Source organism: Cydia fagiglandana, chromosome 17, assembly GCF_963556715.1.
Source record: "Cydia fagiglandana chromosome 17, ilCydFagi1.1, whole genome shotgun sequence".
Lineage (NCBI taxonomy): Eukaryota > Metazoa > Arthropoda > Insecta > Lepidoptera > Tortricidae > Cydia > Cydia fagiglandana.
The window spans coordinates 17,469,592-17,496,651 of record NC_085948.1 but is presented as its reverse complement, the minus strand read 5'-3'; the positions used below and the strand labels follow the sequence as shown (position 1 = coordinate 17,496,651).

The window sequence follows — 27,060 nt, the reverse complement described above, 5'->3', positions numbered from 1 at the left end:
TGCTTGACCAAATAATTGAATTGAATAGGTATTGCTAACTTAGATTTTTAAAAGTCTTCGTTTGCCAACACGACCGTACGCGCGTATAAATACGCTAGTCTGAAACCGCCCTAAAGGGTTTGGCAACACAACATGTTTCTGCTACTTTCTCTTCATAATGCTATCTTCCACCCTTATAGAATCAATCATACCCCCGGATTCCGACATTCTCACCACGTCTGTCAATAATCTGTCAGCGCGTCTGGGGGTCGTCTGAGCCTCGACCTACATCCGACCGGGGGAGGTGGGGTGTGACGTCTGCAGACGCGGGGGTGGGGGTTCTGCGTTATTTTCATGTACAGGCGGGAAGGAGAATTTACCGCCTGCGGCGGAGAAAGGGCGTGCGTTAAGTTTCATGTTATGTAAGGTTTCTGAAATAAACGAAATACGAAAAAATGTATACCGCTGGGACTCTCGAACTTGCGACTTAAGCATATCTAGTGGCCTAGCCAAGATGATAAGTACATCGATTAACGCCAGATGAAAAGAAAAAAACGTATAACGTATCCAAAATCGTAATGATATATAAGTAAAACTATGTTGGGAGCAAAAAACACGTTACTTAACCTTGTTGTTTCTCCGTTCCAGGTCGTGGAGACGGTGGTCTGCAAGCCTGAGCCTCCAGAGTCACCGCCGAAGAAGGCACGAGGCGACGACTACGGCTACGCCCTCTACGTGGACCCCTACCTCCACTACAGAGCCCTCTCCGCCTTCCGACCCTGGGGCAAGCGGGAACCCGTCCTACAGCACCCGGAGCGCGTCGTCCGCGTCGCAGACTGCACCAGATTCGAACGCGACTTCCAACCCAACGTGGCCCTCAAACCTCACACCCCGCCGGCCGACGACGTCACGTCTTCCACCTCCCCGCCCCCCCACTCCGATCCCGAACTCGCCGCCAGGCTGCTGGACGCTGAAGCTAGGCTGGCCGAACTGGCCCGCCAGCTAGATGAGAGAGAAACGGAGCTGATACGCAGGGAAGCGCGCCTGGATGCCAGAGAAGCCGAGCTCGCCAGACGTGAGAGCTTGGCCAAGCCCAGGCCTAGCGCTTCCCCGACCAAGGAGGACCCGCCCTGTTGACCGAAGACTGTCATAACCAGGCTCTACTCCTACTGACGCGACGCGTCTCCAAAGTACAAAAGATTCGCTTAAATAAGCGCTTGTAAATATCCTTCTGGGACTGACCCGCTCTTTATACTTTATACTCTTACATTTTTTGTAGGTACAGTAGTTGAGGCGGTTTACCACTGGACACTTTCTGATGTACATATTCATATCAAGTACAGTTTTCTGAAGTTATTTAAGTTATTTTTGTACACTATATTGTACACTTGTAGTTTCTTCGTCGTGCCATCTGCAAGGTACCTCTGCTACCTGGACCTCAATCTGTGCTTTTTTCAATAATTATCAGAATACTCACATAAATATAGTGAAATAGATTTAACATTTACAACCATAAGCATAATTTATACAGGGTTATTTTTAAATTTATTTGCAATAGGTTCGTACGTTAATATTTAAATATTTTCAGTGTTGCCCACTCTCTGTCGCACCCGTGACAAAATGGCGGAGCATTCAGGTTTTAAAGTACACTACTGCTGAAACTACTGCTGAGATTAACGTCTTTATATTTTTCTACGCTAAATAACTCTGTATAAAACCTCAAACCATACCAAATAATAATAAAATAGTAATCGCACTCATACTATAGTACCCTCACGATAAAAACTTAAATGAAGGTTGTATGGATATAATGGAGATAAAAAGGACTCGACAAAAATGTTTCTTCAGAATCGTAAAGTTTTGTGAAATAATGTTGTGCCTGATGCCTGATGTCAGCTATTTTATACTTAAGTAGGATAAGATGTCTTTACTGTGCGAATGATGTTATTTTATCCATACCATTAGTTTATTTTTTGCACACTGATTCTTTCTGATTTAAACTGAACGTTGCGTTATCTTATTTTTAAAGTGCTGGTAACATTACAATCAGTGCTTTCCCATTTTTTTTTATTTGAGGTCAAATTGGCCTACGGCTTATTTGTTTTTTATTTAACATCATTCGCCCCGTGAGGGACTAAGCCTTACGCCGTACGGTATAAGAGGCCAACAAAATTTTAAACCTTTAATAAGGGAACGATCCCGCATTCTACCTCATTGTAAATAAAATTATATTTGGCTAAAAATAAGGGAGAGCGTTGGTTAATTCTTTTTAGATTTAAAATTGTTTTGATTTGGAGCAATAATAAGTCACTGCCCGAGACAAAATGTACATTCATTTATATAAAGATTTTTAAGCCCTCGTAAGTTACTGTTTTGTAAAACGCGGTAACTTGGAGCGCCTTTTAAAATTATTGGTAATTTTTCCAATTTGTTAACTGATTGCTGTTTTATCTTAACAAAAAAGTGACGTTGTAACAAAACCACATATTTTAAGAAACGAAACCTACCTATCTACGTAACGAAACATATTTGTTTAAAAAATCTAGCGGGGTCATCATTTAAACCGAAGTGTATGTCATAGGACTTTTAGAAATTGGTTACTTATTCTGTAGCATATCTTAGTCTTTGACACAATTTTTCATCACCATTGTCATCAATACACTTTGGATTGAAATTATCACGATGCCCCCTGGCGTAGGTATTATGGTCAATCGTTCCTTGATAACATTTATGGATTTGTGAAGGGAACTGTCTTAAGTAAATGTTTTTCTACAGCCATTTTATGGCCTTTGCCAGTAACAGTGCATTTTTCTTTTAGACCATAAATAATTTTACCTGCGGGTAAAATTTTGTTACTTGTAAATATTTGTATTTTAAATATTCATGTACATACAGTACGCAATACGTGTGAATCCCATTTTTTATGTAATGGCAACATTTATATTAGTGACTCTTGTTTTGTCTATGACTTTAAGGACGTCTCAAATTTAAAAAGGTACGAACTAACGTCTCGGCCGAGAGATGGCGCGAAGCGCGATGAAAATTGTGTGTCATTGTATTTGTTATACATTTGGAAAGTGGAATAAAATTTCACTTTTTTTAAAAGTGAATATAATTTTTTATCTTTGGCAAAGCTCAAATGCCACAAATTGTGAAAACTTCTGATTATCTCTTCTTATTAAAGAGTGCTATGTTAAACAGTAGAGTAAGCTAAGTTTCAGTTGTAGGTTAGGCTATATCTCTAGTCAGAGACATTTTGAGAAAATAATTACCATTTTACTTATTAATAATATATTATTACCACAAGCGAGTGTAATGAGAATAACTTATTGTTTAAAACATAAAATTAGGGTTAATTTAGATGCGGACTGTATGTCGGTATATATAAATTAACTAAAGTAAGCTGTTGTACTGAAACTTTTCTGTCAGTACCGTTGTTAACGTTTTGGTGCTATGATATTTTGGCTTGGCAAACTAAATAGTTTTTAATTGTAAATATATTTTTAGTATTTATTGGCAACTATTTCTTTTCTACTAATTAGTTATTGAAGTTTTTAATGTATTATGAAATTTCTATCTGGGTTTTGCAAATTTAAAATTAAACATGGCTTAGCCATCGTCTGTGACTTAACCTAAAGTGTCGCTTTAATTCGTAGCGTAGGTTGTAATTTATCCATTGTATCGATGGAAAAGTTTCACAAACGGTCTCTCACTGTCTTGCTATTGAGAAATATTTTAATGGTGCTAAATAACAAATGTATTCTTTTCTGGGATAACTCTGAAGGTTGTTTTTTAATTTCTTAACCTGTGTTAAACCTGAGCTAGGACAGTGAGAAACCTACGGTACATGTAAATAAGGTATTAATTAAGTACGATTTGGTACGTATGCCAGGCTGTTAAATCTAAACTCTAGGGTAAGGCGCGATAAAAACGATTGTCTATGGTTCTTTCGTTATTGCCATTCCTATTAATCTTGATGTCAATTTGGCGCCTAAATACTCGCACAGTTGATAGATGGCAGTAGTATCATTGAAATTGTATTGAAAATTATCTGTGCGCAGAAAAAAAGAAATGGCTTCTTGAATGAATTTACTCTAGTTTTATTACTGGTAACATTTAAAGCAAAATTTAAATAAGACGAAAGGAAAAGACAAAGTTTTTATTGTGATTGGTGATTTGCCAGGGTATAAAGTACTCCTGTGATCTCAATGAACGTGCGTTAACGAAATACATCCATTTGTTAAAAAAAATGTGAAAGTCGCAATATAAAAGTAAACAAAAGTAGATATGAACTGCTGTCATTTTTAATAGGTTGCCTTTGGGTTGATTGGAAATGCCGCAAAATGACCAGCTAGATTAGAAAACACATCATGAACGTCATCAAAAATTACTTTACCTATCTTTGAAATTTCTTTTAATTTTCAATATTATTTTTTAACTTTCCTTTACATATTTGTCCCAATTAATCCGCAACCCAATGGTTGTCCGGAAGAAATCGCCCTTTAGCGATAAGACCCTGTTACTGCTTTTAATTTGTGATTTATTTTATTTTCTTATGTTGTTGTGTGCAATATTGTTATGTTATATTACATATTGTGTTTTCTAAATGGCTTAAGAATGAAGTCTTGTTCCGTGCCAATATTATTTAGCTGGCAACATTGTGTAGTTATATTAAAAAAATACCACAAACCATAATTTGTCACCCAGTGACAGTCTATGCACCACATTGAGTAACATTTTTTATACTTTATTGTAAAGTGGCATTTGCATCTTGAATAATCTATACTGCTTTCGTCCTTGTGAACATTATTTTTCGATTCAGCATTAAAATGACAGTAGAATTTTTTAATGGCACCCACGCTCTGGAACCAGGGCGTTTTGCCAGTTACAGTAGTATAACAGTATGCTTTTGCCTAAGCTTTATTGTTAGGTCATAATTAAAAGTAAAACTAAGGGTACCGCGTTTGAAACGTTTTAAGATTTGTCACTGCCTTGTTAAATTTGTTGTTATTATGTGTAAAAGTTTTGAAACCCGTTCCTTTCAGTGATGTAATTCTTAATACGTAAAAATCGTTTTGACGGAAGTTATCAAAAGCGAGTGACAGAAATTTGATATTGTTTCGATATTGTAAATTCATCTTTGTCTGGCAATTATAGTTTATGCATTTCTTTTCTTTACGTGGCAAAATTATTATGACGTCACCACATCACACCACAAAGTGATTTTTGGCATACTTCAATATCAAATTAACCATAATTGGTTATGACTGTACCTATAGTTGTAGCTGCATTTTTTCCTACTAACACAGATGAATTTACATTACACCATCCGTGCGCTATGCCTTAGCTTGTATTGACATAAGTCTACACTTCCGCAGGAAACTCATCACACTTTCACGTCATTTCTCCAGTTTTTAATACCTAATGCGGAAAATCTTGCCCAGATTCAAATTAGTCCAAATTGTAAAGGTTGTTGCTTTACTGGCTGTTTGGGCAGTTATTGGTGGCACTTTTATTTTTTCTTTTGTGCTAGCAACACTAACTGTCACTTGTAATTAAGTTAGGTTTTTATGAAGTATTGTTTTGTAACTTGGGGTTTGTAGTGAACGATTGCTAGATGGCGCTAGTGTCAAAGTAAAATTGGTAAAAAAAGATTTAAAGGTTTATTGTAAAAAAATACTAGCGACATCTAGTGACGGTTCTAAGTGTTAACCCTCGTTAGTTTTTATATTTAGAGACTGTATCGGTAAATTATTTTAAAATCGACTTTACGCCAGTCTGGTTATGAACTGTGTGTGTTAATCAGAAAATTGTTTTGAACTCACTTAGAAATCATTTTCATCAATGGACAGTAAACTTGCCATTATAAAAGCAATCTTATTACTTAGACTTAAGTTTTAAGTTAGAACTTAAGCAATATTTGACCATCTATTTCACTGATGCAAATGATTTCTAATTCTAAAATAGTTTCTCCCCGTATCGTAAATCTAAAATAAAAACTATGTAGCGGTGACAAAATATCGTATATGTAAAGTACCTGATAGCTTAGAAGTTAAGGTGAAGACTCTGTTATGCACACACATGTCCGTAACATGTGGTTTTGAAGTGTGTTTTTACCAGAAAAAATGCTTATAAATACCTTGTGGAGCAATAAAATGAAATGATTTCCAAAACTTGTTTCATTTAAATTCATAGAAATACAATAAAAAACTAATTAGAGTTAGACCAAGCTAAGTTGGCAGCTATTTTGATAGCCCAGACTGTGCAAGTGTTATTGTAAATGTCAAAGTTCTATGAAATTATGACGTTTAACACATAAACGGGCAATTCTAACAGCTCCACTTTTCGGGGGCACTCCCGGGCCCCCAGAACCAAAACACAATTGGGTTGCCTTGTTTTATCACAGAGTTCCATCAGTTCGATGGTGCCATAATTGCTTTGTCACCCGACTTACATAAATATATATGTAGGTACCTACTTACCCGCCACCTATCCAGGCGTGGCTAACTCCGCGATTTCGTCGCTTTGCTACAGGTATCTAAAAGTAGGTATATCCGTTCCACCCCAATTTTGGGGAAAGCCATAAACCGCGCGTGGCGCTGTCGCCACCTAGCGGCCATATCTGTGCTGATCGTAACAGACATATTTTGTTAGAGAGTGAGTCTTCTGTACCTAGTACTATTATTCATTCTGTGACCTATCCAAATTTTCGGCTTCATTGGAAGTCGGGAAGTGGATCAAATGTAACTTGCAAGATTTGAGCACTTGTTTGCCACACTGAGTAAAGGTAAAATGTAGTTAAAAAAAAGGCACAAAGTAAATTGACTTGATAGTGTTCGATTGTTACCGTATATTTTTACTGGAATATTAATGTAAATACAAGGTTCCAGTCTGTAATAAAATACTTATTATTAAAAGTGTGTGGTCGGGGAGTAGGTAATAAAGTTAAATCAGCTTGATAAATTTTTTTGTCATTTCTATTTGTTTTATTTGACATTCCGATTATGAACTTACTTATTATTTCTTAATGTTGAAACAATTAGCGCCATCTTTACATTATGCCTCAAAGCTTAGTTGTGATTTCATAATCCTAGATGGCGCAATGAGTATTCAAATACCAGATAACATAGATTGTTCCTAGCATATATATGTATAGGTTTTGTGTACAGAGTAGATTAGGTATGTTTCAATAGGGAATATTAGGCAAAGCTCTGCGTAGATGGCACCTTGGTGGCATATACACCAAATAAACTACATTGACACATCACCTCAATCACATGGCCTACCCCGAAACAAGAAAATCGAAATTTCGTTTTCTAATCTCTCTATCACTCTTGCATATTTGAGCGATAAAGAGGCAAATAACTAAATTTCGATTTTCGCGTTTACCGGTAGGGCCTTGTTAACAAACCGCCTTGATGCATCAATGTCATATATTATTGTCTGTGAAAACTAGTCAATAATCAGTTTACTAGTCAATAAGTTAGTCTATTAATTTACTAGAGTCTGAGTGCTGCACTCTGGCGGCAGCATTGCAGTAATATTCCCTATTTCAAAACTTAATTTTTTAAATGATTAAATCTGTACAAAATAATTTTATCTGATATAATATATGTATAAAAGTTAAATATAATACTTATACATTATAAGTTAAAGCTTGGAGCTGACGTTCTGGAAACCTTTCCTGTACAGAGTGACGACCACAGCGCCACCTAGACCCAGGTTGTGTTGCAGGGCTATGCGAGCGTTGGGGACCTGGAAAAAAAGTAAGTACATTTAAGTCTTTCAAACAAGAGCAAATAATAAATCTGATGCGCCAGCACTATTTATTGGCTATAATCATAACGGATCCAAACATAAAATAACGCAGATATATAACGTATACATAATATAGATGCAGATTCCACAAATACAATAGTCAAATTGTTACAGGTTTTATAGCTTTGACAATCGAGGAGAGAAAATTCAATGACCCTACAAACATTTCATGATTTATGATTCTGAACTGTCCGACAAGAAATAGGTATACGTAGTAGAAAATAATTGAGGGTACCCCTTCCTGCGTAACTGTCCCATTTTTGACGAAAAATGTTTAAACATGGCAACAATTTATAATAGTAGGGTATTTTTTTTTAGTTCCATTTTAATTAATTTCTACTATTTTATGTCGCGCTTTAGGTTAGCTTCTCTTCTCAGCGGGCATATTATTAACTGAGCACTGTGCCAGTCCTGTGGCTCCTAGACGAAGTCAGTCTCCGCTCCGCTCGGATTCACCATCAGGAGTCCTCCAAATTCCATATCCATTAGGGTAGTTCAAAAAACATTTTTTTTTTATTTTCCGACGGGCCCACCCCCTTAATTTGTTACACTTATTATGCTGATAAAATACACCAAGTTTCGTAATTTTATCTCAACTACAAGGGGGTGCTCAACCACTTTGAAAATTTTGTATGTTGTATATGTATATGCTAATACATAACTTACGATAAAATACCAACCTGCGTATCCCCAGCTTCGCCTCGTAGCTGCCACACCAACTCGGTACACTGCGCTAGTCCCGTGGCTCCTAAAGGACTCCCCTTTCCGATCAAACCACCGCTCGGATTCACCACAACTCTTCCTCCGTATGTATTGTCTCCATCGTCTACGAACTTCCCAGCTTTCCCCACTTCACACAGCTGCAGCCCTTCGTACGTGATCATTTCATTCGTAGCGAAGCAGTCGTGAAGCTCGACCACATTCACATATTTAGGAGATATTCCAGTCTTTTTATATAGGCGCGTAGCGGCTAGCGTAGTCATATCATAACCCGCAACGCTCAAAAGACTATTCCCAGTGAAAACTTCTGGAGTATCTGTAGCCATTTCCATACCAATAATCTCAACGGCTTTCTTCTGAAGTCCATTCTGAATAACAGCTTTTTCAGACATTAGAACGACCGCTCCAGCCCCGTCGCTATTAAAACAGCAGGACAGTTTGGTCAAAGGACCGAAAATATTTCTTGAATTCAGGACTTCCTCCACAGTATATGCCTTGGCAATCTGTGCTCATGGATTCTTAGCACCATGCCTGTGGTTTTTAGCAGCTATCTTCGCTACATGCTCTTCAGTAGCTCCGTATTTCTTCATATACTCTAATCCAGCGTTTCCAAAGAATTGTGCTGCGCCTGGCGCCGTTTTTAGTTCTGCTAATTCAGCTAACTTTGCCACAAGCTTGTCAGCAGGATGCGTACGATCTTCATAAGCGCTTATGCTTAAAGGCCCTGGGGCCATTTTCTCGAAGCCAAGAGCTAGCACCACATCAGAACCAGCTTCTACAAGCTGCTTAGCCAGGAAGAGAGCAGTGCCGCCCGTGGCACCGTTGTTATTGACGTTGAAGATGGGTATACCTGTCATGCCGACTTGGTATAACACCCGCTGTCCACAGGTAGAATCTCCGATTACGTATCCACACACCGCCTGCTGTATTGTGTCATATTGGATACCGGAATCAGCTAAAGCTGCATCCACAGCCTCCTTTCCCATCTCGGGGTAATCTCGCTCTGGGCTTGGTTTTGTAAGCTTCGTCATTCCGACGCCAACAACGTATACTTTTTGCGGCATTCTTAAAACTGTTTATCCCTTGAGCGCTGCGAACCGGTTATCTATTGAGTAATTAGGGATTCCCAACTGGATAATATCCGAAAATTTTGCGAACCGGTTAATTTTATGGCAATCCGATTAATGGCAATTTTTGAAATAGTCTGTTTTAAGTAATTATTAGCGATTGACCCTAGTCATATCTGTTGGAAAATAAGCTACAAAACTAAGACTAAGATGAAACTTACTGCTTCAATACCTATATAATACTTACATTAATATTTTAATTAGGTTTTCTGGCGTCAAGCACACATTTGCATACAAAAGGTTCAAAACTTATAGAGGACATATATTTTTTGGAATATCGGAGCGATGATTTTTTTTTCATTGTTTATATAGTAGTTTTTGTGAATTTTCTCATATTTTTGAACCCATGGTTCAAAACTTATAGGGGGAGGACACATTTTTTGGCAATGATGATTTTATTCCGAAAGTAGACTACCTAATAGATACCTATATCGAAATAAGTATTATCACTCACGAGATTCAATAATCGAAAATATCCAAATCGAGATGTAAGGGACACATCCCTAATATATTACCAAAGAGAATAGATAATATAGAGGGGTAACGTCCTGTCATAGTAAATTTTGTAGTCACTGTACATTTACTGACATCTATCGACACACGATTAAAACTTAAAATAAAATTGAAAATGTATAAAATAATCAAAATATGTTTACGGATAAATGATTCTTAATTTTTATTGTTCCATACAGACCCATGTTCTTTCACTGATATGTGTTAAAATTGTTAAATACCAAACGGTGTCGTTAACGCCATCTAGCCGAGAATAGGCCAAAGGTAATGGCGCCATCTATTCGAGAATGACTTTTCTTTGGCCGTCCGAGGCACGTTTTTTTCTTAGACTTTATTTATCTTATACGGAGTTATATATATCTCTGATATTACCTACAACATCTTCGTTTCTTATGTTTGTCTTAAGAGAAAAAATACCAACCTGTCTATCCCCAGCCTCTCCCCGTAGCTGCCAGATCAGCTCCGCGCACTGCGCCAGTCCAGTGGCTCCGAGAGGATGTCCCTTCGCTATCAGTCCACCGCTCGGGTTCACCACCACTCGCCCTCCGTACGTGTTGTCCCCGTCGTCTACGAACTTCCCAGCTTTCCCCACTTCACACAGCTGCAGCCCTTCGTACGTGATCATCTCATTCGTAGCGAAGCAGTCATGAAGCTCGACCACATTCACATCTTTAGGAGATATTCCAGTCTTTTGATATAGACGCTTAGCAGCTAAAGTAGTCATATCATAACCAACGAGACTCAAGAAACTTTTCCCAGTCAAGGTTTCATTAGTATCTGTAGCCATTTCCATGCCAAGAATTTCTACGGCCTTCTTTTGAAGTCCGTTTTGGATAACAGCTTTTTCCGACATTAGGACGGCGGCTCCAGCGCCGTCGCTAGTAGGACAACAAGATAGTTTGGTCAAAGGACCAAAAATCTTTCTAGAGTTCAGAACTTCTTCTACAGTATATTCTCTAGCGACCTGAGCGCGTGGATTCTTCGCTCCATGTCTATGATTCTTTGCAGCTATTTTCGCAACATGCTCTTCCGTTGCTCCGTATTTCTTCATGTACTCTAGTCCAGCATTTCCGAAGAATTGCGCTGTTCTTGGTGCCTTAGTCAAGCCTGCTAGATCGGCCATCTTTGCGATGTGTTTGTCAAGAGGTGACGTGCGGTCTTCATAGGCGCTAGCACCTAAAGCTCCTGGCGCCATTTTTTCAAAACCAAGAGCTAGAATAACATTGTCGCCTCCTTCTATAAGCTGTTTAGCGAGGAACAAAGCAGTTGAGCCTGTGGAGCAGTTGTTATTGACGTTGTAGATGGGTATGCCTGTCATTCCGACTTGATATAACACTCGCTGTCCGCATGTAGAGTCTCCTTTAGCATATCCACAAACCGCCTGCTGTATTTTATCATATTTTATACCGGCATCAGTCAGTGCCGCTTCTACGGCCTCTTTTCCCATCTCTGGATAATCACGGTCTGGACTCGGTTTTGTGAACTTCGTCATCCCAACTCCGACAATGTAAACTTTTTGCGGCATTTTTAAATGTAATTCGCGTACGAAAACGTTTGAACACTTGAACAATACTGATCGCAAGCTACGTATAAACATAGTTGTTTACGAGTGATATAACTGGTATCTACAGCAGCGTTATCGCGTAATGACTTAGTAAATAACCCGCTCGACGGGTGGTGCGAAGTCTACTTTTATTGACTCATAAATAATTCGAGATTCTAGGCGGTAGGTATCAAGGTATATTGTTGCTTTTAACTTAGACAATGAAAAGGGCGTGGTTTGGAAATAAGGATGTTTTTGCATATAATTACCTACCTATATTAAATAATATGTTAACCATAAATAAATCATCAACCTCCATTCGATCATTACGTACTTTACTACTGCTTACTAAGAATTTTTGGTCGGTCTTTAACTTGATGGTTTCGAAGCGATGCCCTTTTTTCAAAAGTTTTGAAAGAAAAGTAAAAATTATTGAAAAAAACGATAGATTTATTTAATACTTAGAAAATTATAAAGTGTACATATAGGTACCTACCAGCAATTTGAAACGTCTTATGGTGACTGGTAAAATAGAGGGAAAAAGGCCTAGGATTAGAAGTCCCAAATGATGGTCGGACCAAAATAGCGGACGAACTAAAAATACCTGTCAGCGACGCACTCCACCAAGCTACAGAACGGGACCGATGGAGACAACTAGTTGACGGAATCAAACGGAGTCACGACCCTTGAGATCAGCAACGAGGGACCGATTGAAGAGAGAGAGAGACGTAAAAGTTTCTAGATGTCATTTATTTTAAAGAGTAATTTTTTTATAAACATAAAATTTAAAAGTGGAAATGGAAAAAATACTTTCTTGGGTGAGACTTGGAACTCCCGGCTTCTGGATCGATACTACAGCGCTCTGCCATCTGAGCCACCAAGACCTCATCCTCAGCAAATTTTTCCACCATTTGGGTCTAGGGGACCCTAGCGACATCTATACAGTAAGAGCGTTACACTTCTTAAACGCTTCTTTTATTTCGCTTTGCACTTACCTATGTTAGGATGATATGAGGTACTCGATTGATAAAATTAGCAAGAAAACCAGGCGCAGTATTGTGCCTCGTGAACAATAACAATGTCTCGAAGCAATACTGATAACCTTTGCTTGTGGTTTCATGCTAATGGGTTCATTCACATTATTTTAATAATATGTAGATGTAGATTGACCGCCAATAGGTATATTCGTAGCCTTGGTAAGGCGAATTGGTTACAGACCGGAGCATTGGCTTCATGCATGTTTTTTCGTAAGATGGCAATCAAATCTACTTTCGTTCATTTCCTACATTTTTAGGGCTCCGTATCCAAAGGGTAAAAACGGAACCCTATTACTAAGACTCCACTGTCCATCGGTCTGTCACCAGGCTGTAACTAGGGAATGCAAATCGTTTATTTTTTGTATGGAAATAATCGGTTTTTAACCGAAACCGCGGTTATTTCCATACAAAAAATAACCGATTTGCATTCCTTAGCTGTAACTCACGAACCGTAATAGCTAGACAGTTGAAATTTTCACATGATGTATTTATAAGGACTGCATGTTTCCAGTTTAAGTATGTATTGTATTTAATTTCTCAATACCTCCATTCGCTCTGTCACCAAGAGTATTTTAGGTCGTTTCATGAATATTTAATAAATTAGTAAGCATTTAAATAAAGAATTCTTTGTTCTTGACCTTTTTTAGTTGACCTTCAAAGTTAGGAATGACAAGTAAAAATAAAAATATAAATTGTATAAATACTGCTTATTATTTGATATTATGTAGGTACATATAGGTATTATATCATAGTTAGGTATTGTGTCGATATAATACTTATCGGTAATAAAGTATGCCATTATCTGTCAAAAGATTAAGCCTTTTTTTTATTTGGACCTAATGTTTTTGTATAAGTACCTATCTTTGAATATCGATATTTTCTGCATTGTATTATTGCAGTTTTACCGCTTACAAAACAACACACAGATAAATTCACAAACAACGTTAAATATAAAACTTTTATTAACAAAATAGTACCATTTATAAAATATCCAAGGAATGATAAGATAACATTGAACATTATTGCTAACTATAAAAATACATTGCACCTAACATCTTTCGATTTCTCTAAACAAGAACGGTAGATATTAAGGTTATAAATAGTAGATTAAATCTATCATTCTAACCGTTTAATTTCATGTGACTTAATTGTCATGGAACCAGCTATTTAAAAAATAAATGCCCTAGACCAAGATCCATAACCAAGAAATATGTAAAAAAAAGTCAGTTTTTTTTAATTTACAGTTTCGAGCGGATTTGCTCTATTCTGCCTGCCGCCTGCCTCTGAAGGTCTGTAAGCTTCATCGCGAGTCCCATATTTCCTTGGATCTTAATTTTCCCTTGGAAGAAAGCTTTTTGAGGATTCAACTTTCCTGAAATTAGGTCCACGACATCTTTGTCATTAACTGTGAAGGTCACATCAGGTTTGTCCTTGCCGTTGTACGTGACCTTGCCCTTGCCCTCCTTGGCGTTGATGACCCAGTAGCCTTCGCCGTTGGCGCCCTTGACCTTGAAGCCGTAGATGCCTCGGACCTTCTCGATGAGGTTTTCTGTGTCAGTCTCCATGGCATCCTCGAGGATCTTCATGTATTTGTAGACCTGGAAATTTTAAAAGATTTTGTTAGATCAGTACCTACGTAAACACATGAATTCATATGTCATATGTAATTATTATACAATACTAAATGATCTCCACCATTTATTACTTCTACCAATGCAACATCCAACGATTTTTTCAATGATTCTTCGATAAATTCCACTTTTCAATAATTCAATCCTGCATCCATGATGATTAATGTAACTTATAAAGTTGTTAAGTACAAATAAGAAGATACCTACTTTGATTACTGGGGCCACTCCCTCAAAAGCTTGTATCTTGTAATAAAAGTGGAAGTCCCTTTCTAACAAAAGCTGTCAAAAAGTGAAATCCGTTTGTATTACAAGTTACAAGCTTTTGAGACACGAGCCTCAGGTCTAACTCAAATCAATTTAAAGTTAATTCAAATCAGGTACCTATATTATAGGCAGATTAACCACAGCCCAAAATAGCCATTAGGCCAAATTGCGCCAATTTTAGAGTCTCTAATGTAGTTGTTAGAGGGAACATGCGATATTGCTAGGAATGAATAGAATGAATGAATATATATTTTTATTATAAAAACAAACCTCAAACTCGTCAGTCAGGGTTTGATGCGGCGGCAACCGCGTTGGGAGCGGTATTGGTGAAACCCTTGCTATGGTGATGACTTCTGCTTCCTCTAGACCCAAATTGTAAATAAGGACCAACCTCGAACTCCTCAGGGTTTGAGGAGGCGGCAACCGCGTTGGGGGCGGCGTTAGTGATCTTGCGCTACATAGTGACGAACCCCAGACCCCAAGTAGTAAAGAAATAAGGACAAACCTCGAACTCCTCGGGGTTTGAGGAGGCGGCAACCGCGTTGGGAGCGGCATTGGTGAATCCCTTGCGGTACATGGTGATGACCACAGCTCCTCCGAGTCCCAAGTTGTGCTGAAGAGCGATGCGGGCGCGAGGGACCTGGAAGAATAAAAAATACCTTCAATTACTTGTTTCTTTTAATTAAGACGTTTATACGAGATATATAGTGGAGTTCTCAGAAAAAAGGGACTTTCGAGCGATTCAAAAGACACTTGGGTCCTTTAACCTTTTCCTGTAGCCCAAGCTTCCATATACATACATAAGTACAGAAGATACCTAATTTACAATGTCAATGTCACCTATAAGAAATGATAATAGAAAGAATTATACTTTATTTATAATGTATTGCTACTTTGAGCTATAACGTTGAAAATATTAGTTTCCTTTATTTCTCACTTGAATACACATAACATATATGCCAGAACGACAGAGGCAAATTGTTGACACCCCAATTTTAGATGTTGGCGGTAATCCATATAGCGTTATCCTTTGTTTTCAATCAGTATAAAATTCCTACTGTAATCTAGAGAAATAGGTAGGTACCTACCTAAAACAAGTCTTGTATGTATTTGTTTGTCCCTAAACAGGTCCGTGGCTTTACATTCTAACCCATTTGAGTTCAGTAACATTGCACTTTTGGTGATAAACATTCTAGACTTCATTTAGCTCCGTCGAAACCTGTTACCAGCTATTAGCAATAACAACATAAAATACTCTTACGGTATGAGTCTTTCACTCAGGATCCAAATAGCTCATATTGCTCTCAAATTAAGGTTCAATTTCGATTAACAGTCGTTAATTTGCATAGCCTTCCTTTAATAGAAGCTAACTGAAACTTTAAAGACAGCATGTGATATTAGATTTTGAACTCTATCTTGTAATATACAAAGTCGATTTTACGGGTGCTTTTGTGGCAATAAATTTCAGATTTTTGTGGCTGCTAATATCTATAATAATTATTAATGAGACAGTTAGTTATAAAGTTGAATGAATACTTAGCTACGTGTTTGTTTCAAAGTTTGAGCTTATTTGGCGTGCTATCAAGTCAAGCAAAAGACAAGGCGGTGGGAACCGAGTTCTATGTTATATGATGTATTGTTTTATGATTTTTGGTAACTTTTAAACGGAAGCTAACCGGCAACTAAAAAGTAATATTGCCTTTGTCTACAATGCAAAACTTTCAAAGAAATGTATTATATTATGTTTGTATTAAGTTTTAAAGTCTATCATTTTTCACAACACAATCACAAGTTAGAAATCAATACACAACGCACTAAATAAATTTTCCACCAAGAAAGTAAGTGACACTTAAGTTTAAGCAAGGAATTGTATGAGAAAGTTATATTTTATCCGCACACCGTACGTATAGTCGAGTTCTCAAAACACTTTTACAAGCCAATGTTCCACAATATATACACGCCTCTAAAACACTGGTAATAAGGTCGTATTAATATAAGTATTTTTGGTGCGTTAGCTTGTAAAGATGTATGTACTCGACGGTACTAAGTAACACTGCATAAATCTGTACACCTTAGTAATTAGGTAGACACATAACTCTACCTGCGAATGAATGACAGCGCACAACCACCTCCAACCGTCGGAGGTATAAAACTACGTGTAGCCACGGATTACGTAAATACCGGTTTCCACACAAATTACCTGTCACTACATTCGCTGGCAAAAACGATGCGCTGCGTGCTTGGGTGTGACTACAATTTTTACCCGAATGCATACTTCAATACCACTGCAATTAGGGTTGCCAGATGGTCGGGATTTGGCGGGATTCTCCCGATTTTTAGCACGTGTTCCCGATTCCCGACGAAGTGAAAATTGTCCCGAAAAACAGCTTCACGTTATAAAATAATAATTTCATGTTCCGAACTGTCGTCGAGCGAGCGAGCGACCGGCGTCGAGCGCGTAGCTAACGTAGTGCCAATAATGTAAAATATCGTTGTTTTTAATAAAATTACTTTAATTTGAAAGTATTTTTTTCCCGACTCAAGTCCCAAAATCCCGAAAAATTGATATTTTTTCCCGATAATAGCGCCTTTCGATCTGGCAACCCTAACTGCAATACATATTAATAATACAAAGTCCCCTGCCGTCGTCTCTCTGTTTGTGTGTACATGTATGTTCGCGATAAACTCAAAAACTACTGAACGGATTTTCATGCAGTTTTCACCTATCAATAGCGTGATTCATGAGCAAGGTTTAGGTTTAGGAATATTTGTAAAGGTTTTGTGTAAATCGGTTGAACTATCCGTGCGAAGCCGGGCGGGTCGCTATTATATTCATAATAGTAATATATAATAAAGGGGAGGCCTATGTTCAGTAAGGGGGAGGCCTAGGTTCAGCAGTGGACGTCTTATGGCTGAGATGATGATGAATATATAAAGCTGGATTTGACGTCGTCGCGGTCAACCATGACCCAAATTTTCTACGTAAAAACTTGTAAATGGCAGATAATTTCATTCCAAGCTAAATCATAATTAGTTGATTATAGTTTATTAATTTATTTGAATGTTTAGAATATTAATGAAGTTTCTATATATAGTTAGGTTGAGTTTTTCATCATCATCATCATCATCTCAGCCATAAGACGTCCACTGCTGAACATAGGCCTCCCCCTTATAGGGTAGTAGATAGGTTGAGTTTTTAGTATCGAGTTATTATATTAAATAGGTTAATTTTTATCCTATATCATCCCTTAAGGTTGGTTGGGTAGGGAGGGGTGGAATAGTGGAAATTACTATGGCAGCGGTTTGGTAATACTACTTGGAAGTTGCAGAGGCTAGTTGGAAAGATACGAAAAAGTTATGAGTTATATATTTTAGCAGTTTACGAATTTAACGGTAGCATAAAAAAAACTGAGCCATTTTGCTCCCGACCGAGCTATAGATCCCGGATAAAACGGGCAAAGGAGGCTCTACAAGATTTTATTTATTTGTCTTTATAAACGTTGTTGATATGAAATATATAATATTAAACGATAAGAAAAAACCGGGCAAGTGCGAGTCGGACTCGCGCACGAAGGGTTCCGTACCATAATGAAAAAAAAAACGAAAAAAAAGCAAAAAAAAGAACGGTCACCCATCCAAGTACTGACCACTCCCGACGTTGCTTAACTTTGATCAAAAATCACGTTTGTTGTATGGGAGCCCCATTTAAATCTTTATTTTATTCTGTTTTTAGTATTTGTTGTTATAGCGGCAACGGAAATACATCATCTGTGAAAATTTCAACTGTCTAGGTCTGTCAACGGTTCGTGAGATACAGCCTTAGAAGTCTTAGTAATAGGGTCCCGTTTTACCCTTTGGGTACGGAACCCTAAAAACATCCATTCACGACGGCAGACATATTGCAAAATAACAACAGAAATAAATGGCGAACTTGATAACCTTATCAGAGGGCCTACCGCGAACCACGTTGATGTGTTGCCGCCCTGTCACACTTACGTACGAATTTACAAGTGCGACAGAGAGGCAACATGTCGAACGTGGATCGTAAGCCCTCTGAAGTCGGTCAAGTTACGATCAAACTTGTACTGTTTACTTTCACTTGGAAACCTAGATTGTAAGACTTTCAGAACTTGTCTGAATTCTGTATTAAAATAAAACACATTGATGTCACTGATGTTTCCAATAGGGAGTAATACTGCAACGTTCTGCCGCCAGAGGCAGCACTAGCACAAACTGTAAAGGACTTGTAACTTATATGAACTATGCTTTTGCTTATGCAAAATTTTCTCGTATGATAATAAAAAATTGAATAATAATATGTAATGTAATGTAAAAAAATGCATAATGCATATTTTTAACCATTGTCTTCAGTTTGTAGATATTATTGTCTTAACTTAAATATTGTTTCATTGTCCAATTCTAGGAATAATTATTAAATAATAAGAATTGCGTGTAAGCTAATAGGCTTAACTATGATAATTGATAAGATAATTGGTATAGTGATTTTATAAACATATTCTTTTTCTAACTCAATCAAAGTGATTAATCACGCCATATTCAGATATCTTTGATAACAACCCAAATTATCTACTTAGACTCTTGAACTTTGGATAAATAATAATGATTGAAAAAGACACTTTAGTTCCTGGTCAAATACACGGTGTAACATGAGGAAACCGAATAATTTTAACCACGCATATCTGAGGTCAAAAGAAGTAAAAAATGTAATATGAGTTTAGGTCAATTTCGCCAAAAAAAAATTTTTTTTGTTTTCTTTTTTCAACTTTTTGAATTTGTACATAAAAAATAAATTTTATTGGTAAATTTGTCACTTAAAATTGATTTTTTACATTTTTTTTCGTAGAACCTACTTTTTGCAAAGTGTTACTTGTCACTTTTTGACATCTATCAATAAGGATATTTAGACTACGTCCCATAGCAGCAACATCACCATCAAAAAGGCCTTTTACACTATGTAACAATAAAAACCTATTTTGGGGTGACACCCATAATTTCCGCACCGGGTGCCACCCATGCTAGCTACGCCACTGTCTATGCGTATGTGGAACGGCTCCCGAAACGATGCTACACATGCTGTCCTGCCCAGCGAACCCGCGCACACGTCCGTGGAAGATCTACGGGACGCAACAGACAGGGCCTTAAGCGTCGCTACCTTCTGGCGCCGCTTAATATGAAATACGAAACCATCGACACGAGAAGAAGAAGTGAGGAAATGTAAACCTTATTTCAATGCAATAAGATTTATCTATCCCTTTAGTTAAGTGTGATTAATAGTATTTTTGTGTAAGAGCACCAAAGACAACAATACAACAATAATATGCTTTCTAAGGCATCAATCTTTCTTTTAAAGACCTGTCCTTTAAGAATTATGTAGTGAAAAGTAGTGTTTTTTTTATTACCATACAGTATATGCAATATTGTAATCTAATCGGATGTTATATCTGAGGACCAAAGTCCATAAGTGCATTGGCAACAATGTTTTTGCAATGACTTTAAACCTTTGCTGTAAGGTGCTAAAACTTTTCTTATTTGTTCGACAAGAGAATAAATTACTGACGTTATTACTCGTATCACATTTAAGTCATAAAATAATTTGATTTATAAATTATATGTATTGGTATCTTAAAATCTAAAGGATGTATAGTATGTATAGTAATCAATCACTAATAGTTAAAAGTGTATAACCAGTAACCAGGGAGTATTAAGACAGACAGGGGTAATGGTGATTTTTCCCCAGCAAGTAAAAACGAAAAAGCTGGTTTTATCTAGTATTGTGAAATGTTTCTCTTACTTGCCGGTGAAAAATCACCTTAGAATGTAACCAACCTGTCTGTCTCCAGCCTCGCCTCTCAGCTGCCAGACCAGCTCTGCGCACTGCGCCAGTCCCGTGGCTCCCAGCGGGTGTCCCTTGGCTATCAGTCCTCCACTCGGGTTCACAACTACTTGTCCTCCATATGTGTTGTCCCCGGCATCTACAAACTTGCCAGCTTCACCTTCCCCACATAGCTGCAGACCTTCATATGTGATCAGTTCATTCGCAGCAAAGCAATCATGAAGCTCAACAACATCTACTTGCTTTGGTGAAATACCAGTCTTTTCATAAAGGCGCTTAGCAGCGAGCCCTGTCATGTCGTAGCCGGCTATTTTCATTAGACTGTTCTCGGTGAACACAGCTTCTGTGTCAGTAGCCATTTCCATACCTATGATCTCAACAGCCTTGTTTTGCAGACCGTGGCGGATGACAGCTTCTTCTGACATGAGTACAGCAGCGCCCGCTCCGTCACTAGTCGGACAGCACTCCAATTTGGTCAATGGACCATAGATCTTTCTAGAATTCAAAACCTCTTCTACAGTATACTCCCTTGCGCTCTGTGCTCGTGGATTTTTGACACCGTGTCTGTGGTTCTTAGCTGCTATTTTGGCTAAATGAACTTCTGTTGTGCCATACTTTTTCATGTGTTCCATAGCAGCATTACCGAAGTACTGCGGTGTCATGGGGGCAGCGGCTAAGTCGGCTATCTCGGCCATTTTGAGCGTGTGGCGATCCATGGGGTTCGTGCGATCAGTGTATGCGCCAGCGCCAAGTGCGCCAGCGGCCATCTTCTCAAAACCTACAGCCAGGATTATGTCGGAAATACCACCCTCAATAAGCTGTTTAGCGAGAAATAGCGCGTTCGAGCCGGTCGAGCAGTTGTTATTCACATTGTAGATCGGGATACCCGTCATTCCGACCTGATACAACACACGCTGCCCGCAAGTCGAGTCTCCGAAAACGTACCCGCACACGGCTTGCTGAATCTTCTCGTACTTGATCCCAGCGTCCGCCAGCGCAGCCTCCACCGCTTCCTTCCCCATCTCGGGATAATCGCGGTCTGGGCTCGGCTTGACGAACTTCGTCATGCCTACGCCGACAACAAAAACTTTTCTACCCATTTTAAAAGCTTATATTTACCTCAAGCGATGACTGCGAACTGCGGAGTTTGCTGGGCCGCGCACAAAGAACGAGTACGAGCTCACAAAATCTCTTTAATTCCTTCGTTCACTGATAACTCGGCGAAGATAATACTTATCTAATGCAGGGTACCACCAACAGTCCTAATCTATTATCGCTAGGTCAATGTGCGGTTTGCGGCGACACAAACGATTTAGTATTTCTATTAGCAACTAAAAAGCCGTACGTGTGTCTCTACAAAAGAGAAAGACTGTAGTGAATTGAATTTATACGATAAATTAAGTCGAAGTTCACTTTGCATGACGTCTTTGACACAATTTCCATAAAGCTTTTTCATGTGGCAAAATGACAATCACGCAAAATTAAACCCAGACTCCTAAGCTTAAGAACTTCTAATATACAAACGCATCGCAGATCAAAAATTTGCCATGTCGTGTCACTGACATGACGTAGCTACCAAAGAGTGTTCGGATAGCAAAAAATAATTGCGGTTAGTTACCTACAAAACTAACACAGTGTGAAACGACAATTTTTAGGGCTGATAAGCTTGACTGGCACCTAATTGATATTCAGTAATGTAGATTATTGTGAAACTTAGAAATTAGAAATACATTACATTATTGCACTTTCTCATATAACAACATATAGTATTTGAACGTACACTAGTGATGTACAACGACATAAAAATCATGAAGTAGGTCGAGTTTATATAAAAACTTTTTTTATCGTTAAAAATATTTTTTTACAATCATTCTGCAATTTTAGTAACTTTTGATATCATATTATTTTGAGGAAGAGATGATGTTATAATAATGCATTTACCTATAAATAACTCATATGTTTATGTACCTGCTACAAAAGAGATTTGAGAAAATTGAGGATTGCTTGAATACTGGCAAATGTTAATATGATGAACACATTATGAAGGATATAAAAAAATATTTTTGAATAATAACAAAATACTATCCTTGACGCTTCAGACTTCAGATCAAACTCTAAATTTTGGTTGTAACAAAAATTTATCTTGTTTTTAAATTTTCACCGCCGGTTTACCATAAACGTTAGCAATGGCTTTGGATAAGCAGAAGATATTGAGTGATTTAGGGAATGTTGTGAATCAACTGCAAAGTGCAGATTGGTGAGTTCAATATCAATTGTGACATTATTATCTCGTCGGAAGGTCAGACTTATCCTATAATATCCATCTAGACGTCCATCTTACCAGAGGGGCTACCGCGAAAACCGAAATTCGCAAATTGCGGGGATCTTTCTCTTTTACTCCAATGAAGGCGTAATAAGGGTGACAGAGAAAGATGCCCGCAATTTGCGAACTTCGATTTTCGCGGTTATAGCCCAGAGCATTTTGATGAATATGTATTTGTTATTCTATTTCAGTGGTTGCATGGGCAAATTATTCAACCAAGGTCAAGGGCAAGGGCATAGACAATGCATGCCATCTCAAGGCTACGGAGGCTGCTGCTGCCGCCGTGGCTACGGGCATCCATGCTGCGGGGAACCCTACACCATGGGCGAAGGTATGCCGGCTCATGGCAGGCCGTGCATGAGCTATTGCAACGCCCCGAAACTTTACGCCGATGGCTATAATTTTTTGAATCAAAGTGTAATGCAGCCCGTCATCAAGGAGGTGTATGATGACCTTAAAAGTCTGAATTCGGGCAATACCGTCACAAATAATCCCCTAGGAACTCAGATGGGCCTGCCGCCGGGTGTCCCATCGCTTCCTGCCGATGGTTAGTTAAATAATAAGTTATTTCAGAACTCATTAAACAATAAGACGTTTTCCTCTACGCACTTCAACAACTTAACATTTATTCACTTGCTTCTCACTGAGTCGCTTTTTTTGTGTAATATTTACCTACTTTAGTTTAAAATCCTAGCCAGGATAAATTATTCACGAATATTTCTTTGCCATATAAGAGTCTGAAAATTTCTGTTGTAATTATTTTAGTATTCTGCTTTTTATTGCAGGTAATATGGCAAGCCCACAGATGGCAAATATGAACGCAAATTCCGGAGGTCAAAATATGGCCCATGGTCACCCGATGATGCAGCATATGCAAGATTACCAAATGTCTGGTGGTCATCAAATGGCAGGTGGTCATCAAATGGCAGGTGCTCATCAAATGGCAGGGGGCCATCAAATGGCAGGAGGCCAACAAATGGTCAGTGACCAGCAAATGTCCGGTGGCCAGCCAATGCCCGGAAATGCCCAGGGCTTGGCAAATTTCAATAAAATGTTCCCTGGAATAACGCAAGGTGAAGGAGGCGGTCTGGGCTTTAATCCAATGGAAATAGCCATGCAGATGAATCCGGCACTAGCCAAGCAACAGCCCGGTATGAACGCGCAGAGTCCTATGCCAGGCACAGGTGGTGAAATGAATCAGTCAGCGAGTGTGATGCAACCTGGAATGAACGCTACAAACTTTGCTCAGGGCCAGGCAGCGCAAGGCTATCAAGCTCAATCAAATCTTCCCAATCAAGCAATGTCAAACCAACAATATCCGAATTTAGCAGCCGGCGCTCAACAGCCACAGCAAGTTTACGCCGCACAGAATCAGCTACCTCCAAACTTCCCACCCCAGGGTATGAATCAAAACGCACACATGGGAAGAATGAATGCAAATCAAGGAGGCCAACGAGGTAGCTACGGTCAGCATACACAAGGCATCACCAAGTTTAAAGAAATGTTTCCCGGCGTTATGGATGGCGATGTCAACTTTGACCCCATGGAGATTGCTATTCAAATGAATCCAGCTAATAAACAAGCGGCTGCTATGAGTTCCATGCAAAAACTTATGTCTGCCAAGCCTCTTGAGCCTAATTCGGCTGTTATGAAGCCAGTCATGGCTGGTATGAATGCAGTTAATGCTAACTTAGCTCCAAACCAGGCAGCGCCAGGCACTCCGGCGCAGCTCCAACCAGACCAAGCAACAGGTCAAGTACCACCAGAACAACAACAGTACAGTGGACAACACGTAACCCAGCAACAGTATACTACAGATCAAGTACCACCTAATCAACAGCAATACTCTACTAATCAAGTACCACCGAACCAACAGTATGCTGATAATCCAGCCTCTATCAATCAACCAAACCAGCTGCAACCGCCGCAACAGGTATACACCGCCCATACAGACAATCAAGGTTACCAGCAAGTGCCACAGCAAGATACTCAGAATTACCAAGGAATAGAAACGCCAGAACCAATGTCTCAAGGATATCCTAACCAGGCACCTGGAGGCAGAGTATATGAAAGGGAACCGATACTTCCTGCAGATAATTCGAGATATAACACATTAGGGCAGCCAGTACAACTGTTACCGACGAAGAACTACCGCATGCCTGAAACTAATTTACCGCAAACCTTGTCTCCTCAAAAAGTTTCTTCAAAATTAAGAATGAATAATAACGTGAAATCGACCATTAGTAAAACTTCACTCTATGCAAGGCAAGCAGGACAAAGAACTCCAAGCAGGGCTCAGTTGCAGCAAGTATACAACCAGTATAAGGGATCCCAGTCTTACACTAATCAGAACATTCCGAACAGGGATCCTAGAGGACAGACGACCTCGGATGGCCGGTTGACAGGCGTCACAGGCGCGCCGCCAGTGGAGAGGAGTCAGATCCCCGTAGAGAGAGTCGGAGGAGACACGATTGCGAACAATCAAGCTTACAACGAGACTGTAAAAGGTCATGTCGTTGGTCAAGTTGGAGACGTTTCTAATAAGCCTGCTCCAGGTTCAAGCAATGTTGACTTGGTAAATATAAATTCTACTATTAACAGTCAAATTGATTAGTGTGTTAAGTGTGTATGTATGTTTTTTGTACTAAATTCGCTTGCACCTACTTGTTTCATAGTCTAAACAGGGTGGATTTATGAAATGGGCCTTAAGCTTTTAGATCACATGTAGCTGGGTGAACATTTAAAATAAAAATTGTATATATAATTTTTAAATTAGATCAGTGTCAAGAATAAATATTATGGCATACTCTGTCACAGTAACTTTTATACGCTTACAAAGATTTACCTTTAGTAACTTCATGTTGGCGTGTACGTGACATTTTTGTATATAAGATCAATAGCGGTCAAATGAACTGTTGATAATTTACAGGTACCGACGAAGAGCGGCAAATTGAGGAACGGGCTCCAAGACATGGTGTTCACTTCATACCCTCATTCTACTGCTTGGTCGTTCCACGGACGCAGCGACCAGCTTCCTGCGCAGAGATAACCTCTGAGAGCTTAGGTCCCCATCCTAGAGGGCCTACCGACCGCTAACCACTTAGTTTGTTCTATCGTCTATTTGCCTTTCTCACTCGATATGTAAGAGTAATAGAGAGGCAAAATTAGCGAAGTTCCGATTTTTGCGGCAGGCGCTCAGACTTAATGTGCTAGTGCGCGTCGATTGTGAAAGTTATTGTTGATGTTAAATGGTGAACTGGTGGCCAATTCTGGTATATTTATTTTGTGAATTTTGTGGACTGAAAATATCAAAAAAAACGCATTGTCTAAATAATAATTTAAAATCTCATAAATAAAGTAATCGTCGTCGTATGTGTGTGTTATTTATTGAATACATGAGATGTGTAACATAGGTACATGGTGTTAGAGTTACAGCAAGAAAAGTCTGCAGCGATTTTGATAGTCCACGCAGTGCAAGGGTTATTTTAAACGTCAACTTCTATGCAATTATGACGTATACATAACACTTGCACTGCGTGGGCTATCAAAAACGCTGCAGACTTTTCTTGATCCCACTCTATTATAATTTATGGACCCTGCAAGGGCGCAGCAATCTAAATACTACAATAGGCTACATTCCTACTAGTGAAATCAGCTTCTTTTTTAGAACTGTCAAAACGATTTGCTAATATGGAATTTATATGAAAACTAATATAGTGACGTCACGGTAAACTCACCTACTTTTTATATTCAATTCGATTTATTAAATACAAATTGTGTTTAAAAATAGCTGCTATCTATGTTTTTCTAATAATTATCTGGTGCTTTATTTCGTGCACGGTTTGAAATAATTTATTTTAAGTACAGGAAACATCCCTATAGTTTATCCTTCTAAAATTAAATGTGATCGCATTAAGTAGTACTTAAGCATAATAATCTGAATTAAACATTTATTTATAATACAATAACTAGTTTAGATACTAGTGCCTACTGCATACGTCAATTCTTGGGATTAGTTGTAAAACGGACCCCAGGCTCCCATGAGCCGTGGCAAAAATGGCGAGATAACGCGAGGAAGAAGATAACTAGATTAATTCGTGCTTCGAGCAACACGCTTCGGACTCTGTGCTTTGCAGAGTTTTCTAACTCCATATATGTACCAATGTTTGGATCAAGTTTGGAATTTTCCATATCGATACAAGTTAGAATCGATTTTGTAATCGTGCACAATCGAAGCATAGCAATACCTGG

General features: G+C 38.6%; 4 protein-coding genes across 6 annotated transcripts in view; 2 read left to right on the top strand and 2 right to left on the bottom strand.

The window, feature by feature from the left end:
* The window catches only part of LOC134672651 (ski oncogene), a 73,578-nt gene extending 67,426 nt beyond the window's left edge, over nucleotides 1–6,152 (top strand). Inside the window, exon 2 of the mRNA XM_063530608.1 lies at nucleotides 628–6,152. Within this exon, the coding sequence (XP_063386678.1) occupies nucleotides 628–1,116 (489 nt within the window). The 3' untranslated portion in view covers nucleotides 1,117–6,152. The remainder of the gene's footprint in view (nucleotides 1–627) is intronic.
* A 718-nt stretch (nucleotides 6,153–6,870) lies between these two features.
* LOC134672634 (sterol carrier protein 2-like) lies at nucleotides 6,871–11,806 on the bottom strand. The gene is made up of 2 exons (XM_063530592.1): nucleotides 10,579–11,806; nucleotides 6,871–7,734 (listed from the first exon to the last, which is right to left on the bottom strand). Exons 1-2 carry the CDS (start codon nucleotides 11,752–11,754, stop codon nucleotides 7,630–7,632), a joined length of 1,281 nt encoding a protein of 426 aa, XP_063386662.1. The 5' UTR covers nucleotides 11,755–11,806; the 3' UTR covers nucleotides 6,871–7,629.
* A 1,875-nt stretch (nucleotides 11,807–13,681) lies between these two features.
* Nucleotides 13,682–21,902, bottom strand: LOC134672633 (sterol carrier protein 2-like). Its single transcript, XM_063530591.1, has 3 exons — nucleotides 20,480–21,902; nucleotides 15,138–15,272; nucleotides 13,682–14,335 (listed from the first exon to the last, which is right to left on the bottom strand). Exons 1-3 carry the CDS (start codon nucleotides 21,584–21,586, stop codon nucleotides 13,976–13,978), a joined length of 1,602 nt encoding a protein of 533 aa, XP_063386661.1. The 5' UTR covers nucleotides 21,587–21,902; the 3' UTR covers nucleotides 13,682–13,975.
* Nucleotides 21,903–22,584: 682 nt separating this feature from the next.
* Nucleotides 22,585–26,181, top strand: LOC134672632 (transcription factor SPT20 homolog). 3 transcript variants are annotated; one of them, XM_063530589.1, is made up of 5 exons: nucleotides 22,585–22,743; nucleotides 23,001–23,356; nucleotides 23,595–23,720; nucleotides 23,757–25,384; nucleotides 25,739–26,181. In XM_063530589.1, exons 1-5 carry the CDS (start codon nucleotides 22,673–22,675, stop codon nucleotides 25,856–25,858), a joined length of 2,301 nt encoding a protein of 766 aa, XP_063386659.1. In that variant the 5' UTR covers nucleotides 22,585–22,672; the 3' UTR covers nucleotides 25,859–26,181. The 3 variants fall into 3 exon arrangements, with proteins under 3 accessions (XP_063386659.1, XP_063386660.1, XP_063386658.1); XM_063530590.1 differs by having other exon boundaries at nucleotides 23,001–23,140; nucleotides 23,595–25,384; XM_063530588.1 differs by having other exon boundaries at nucleotides 23,595–25,384.
* The last annotated feature ends 879 nt before the right edge of the window (nucleotides 26,182–27,060 follow it).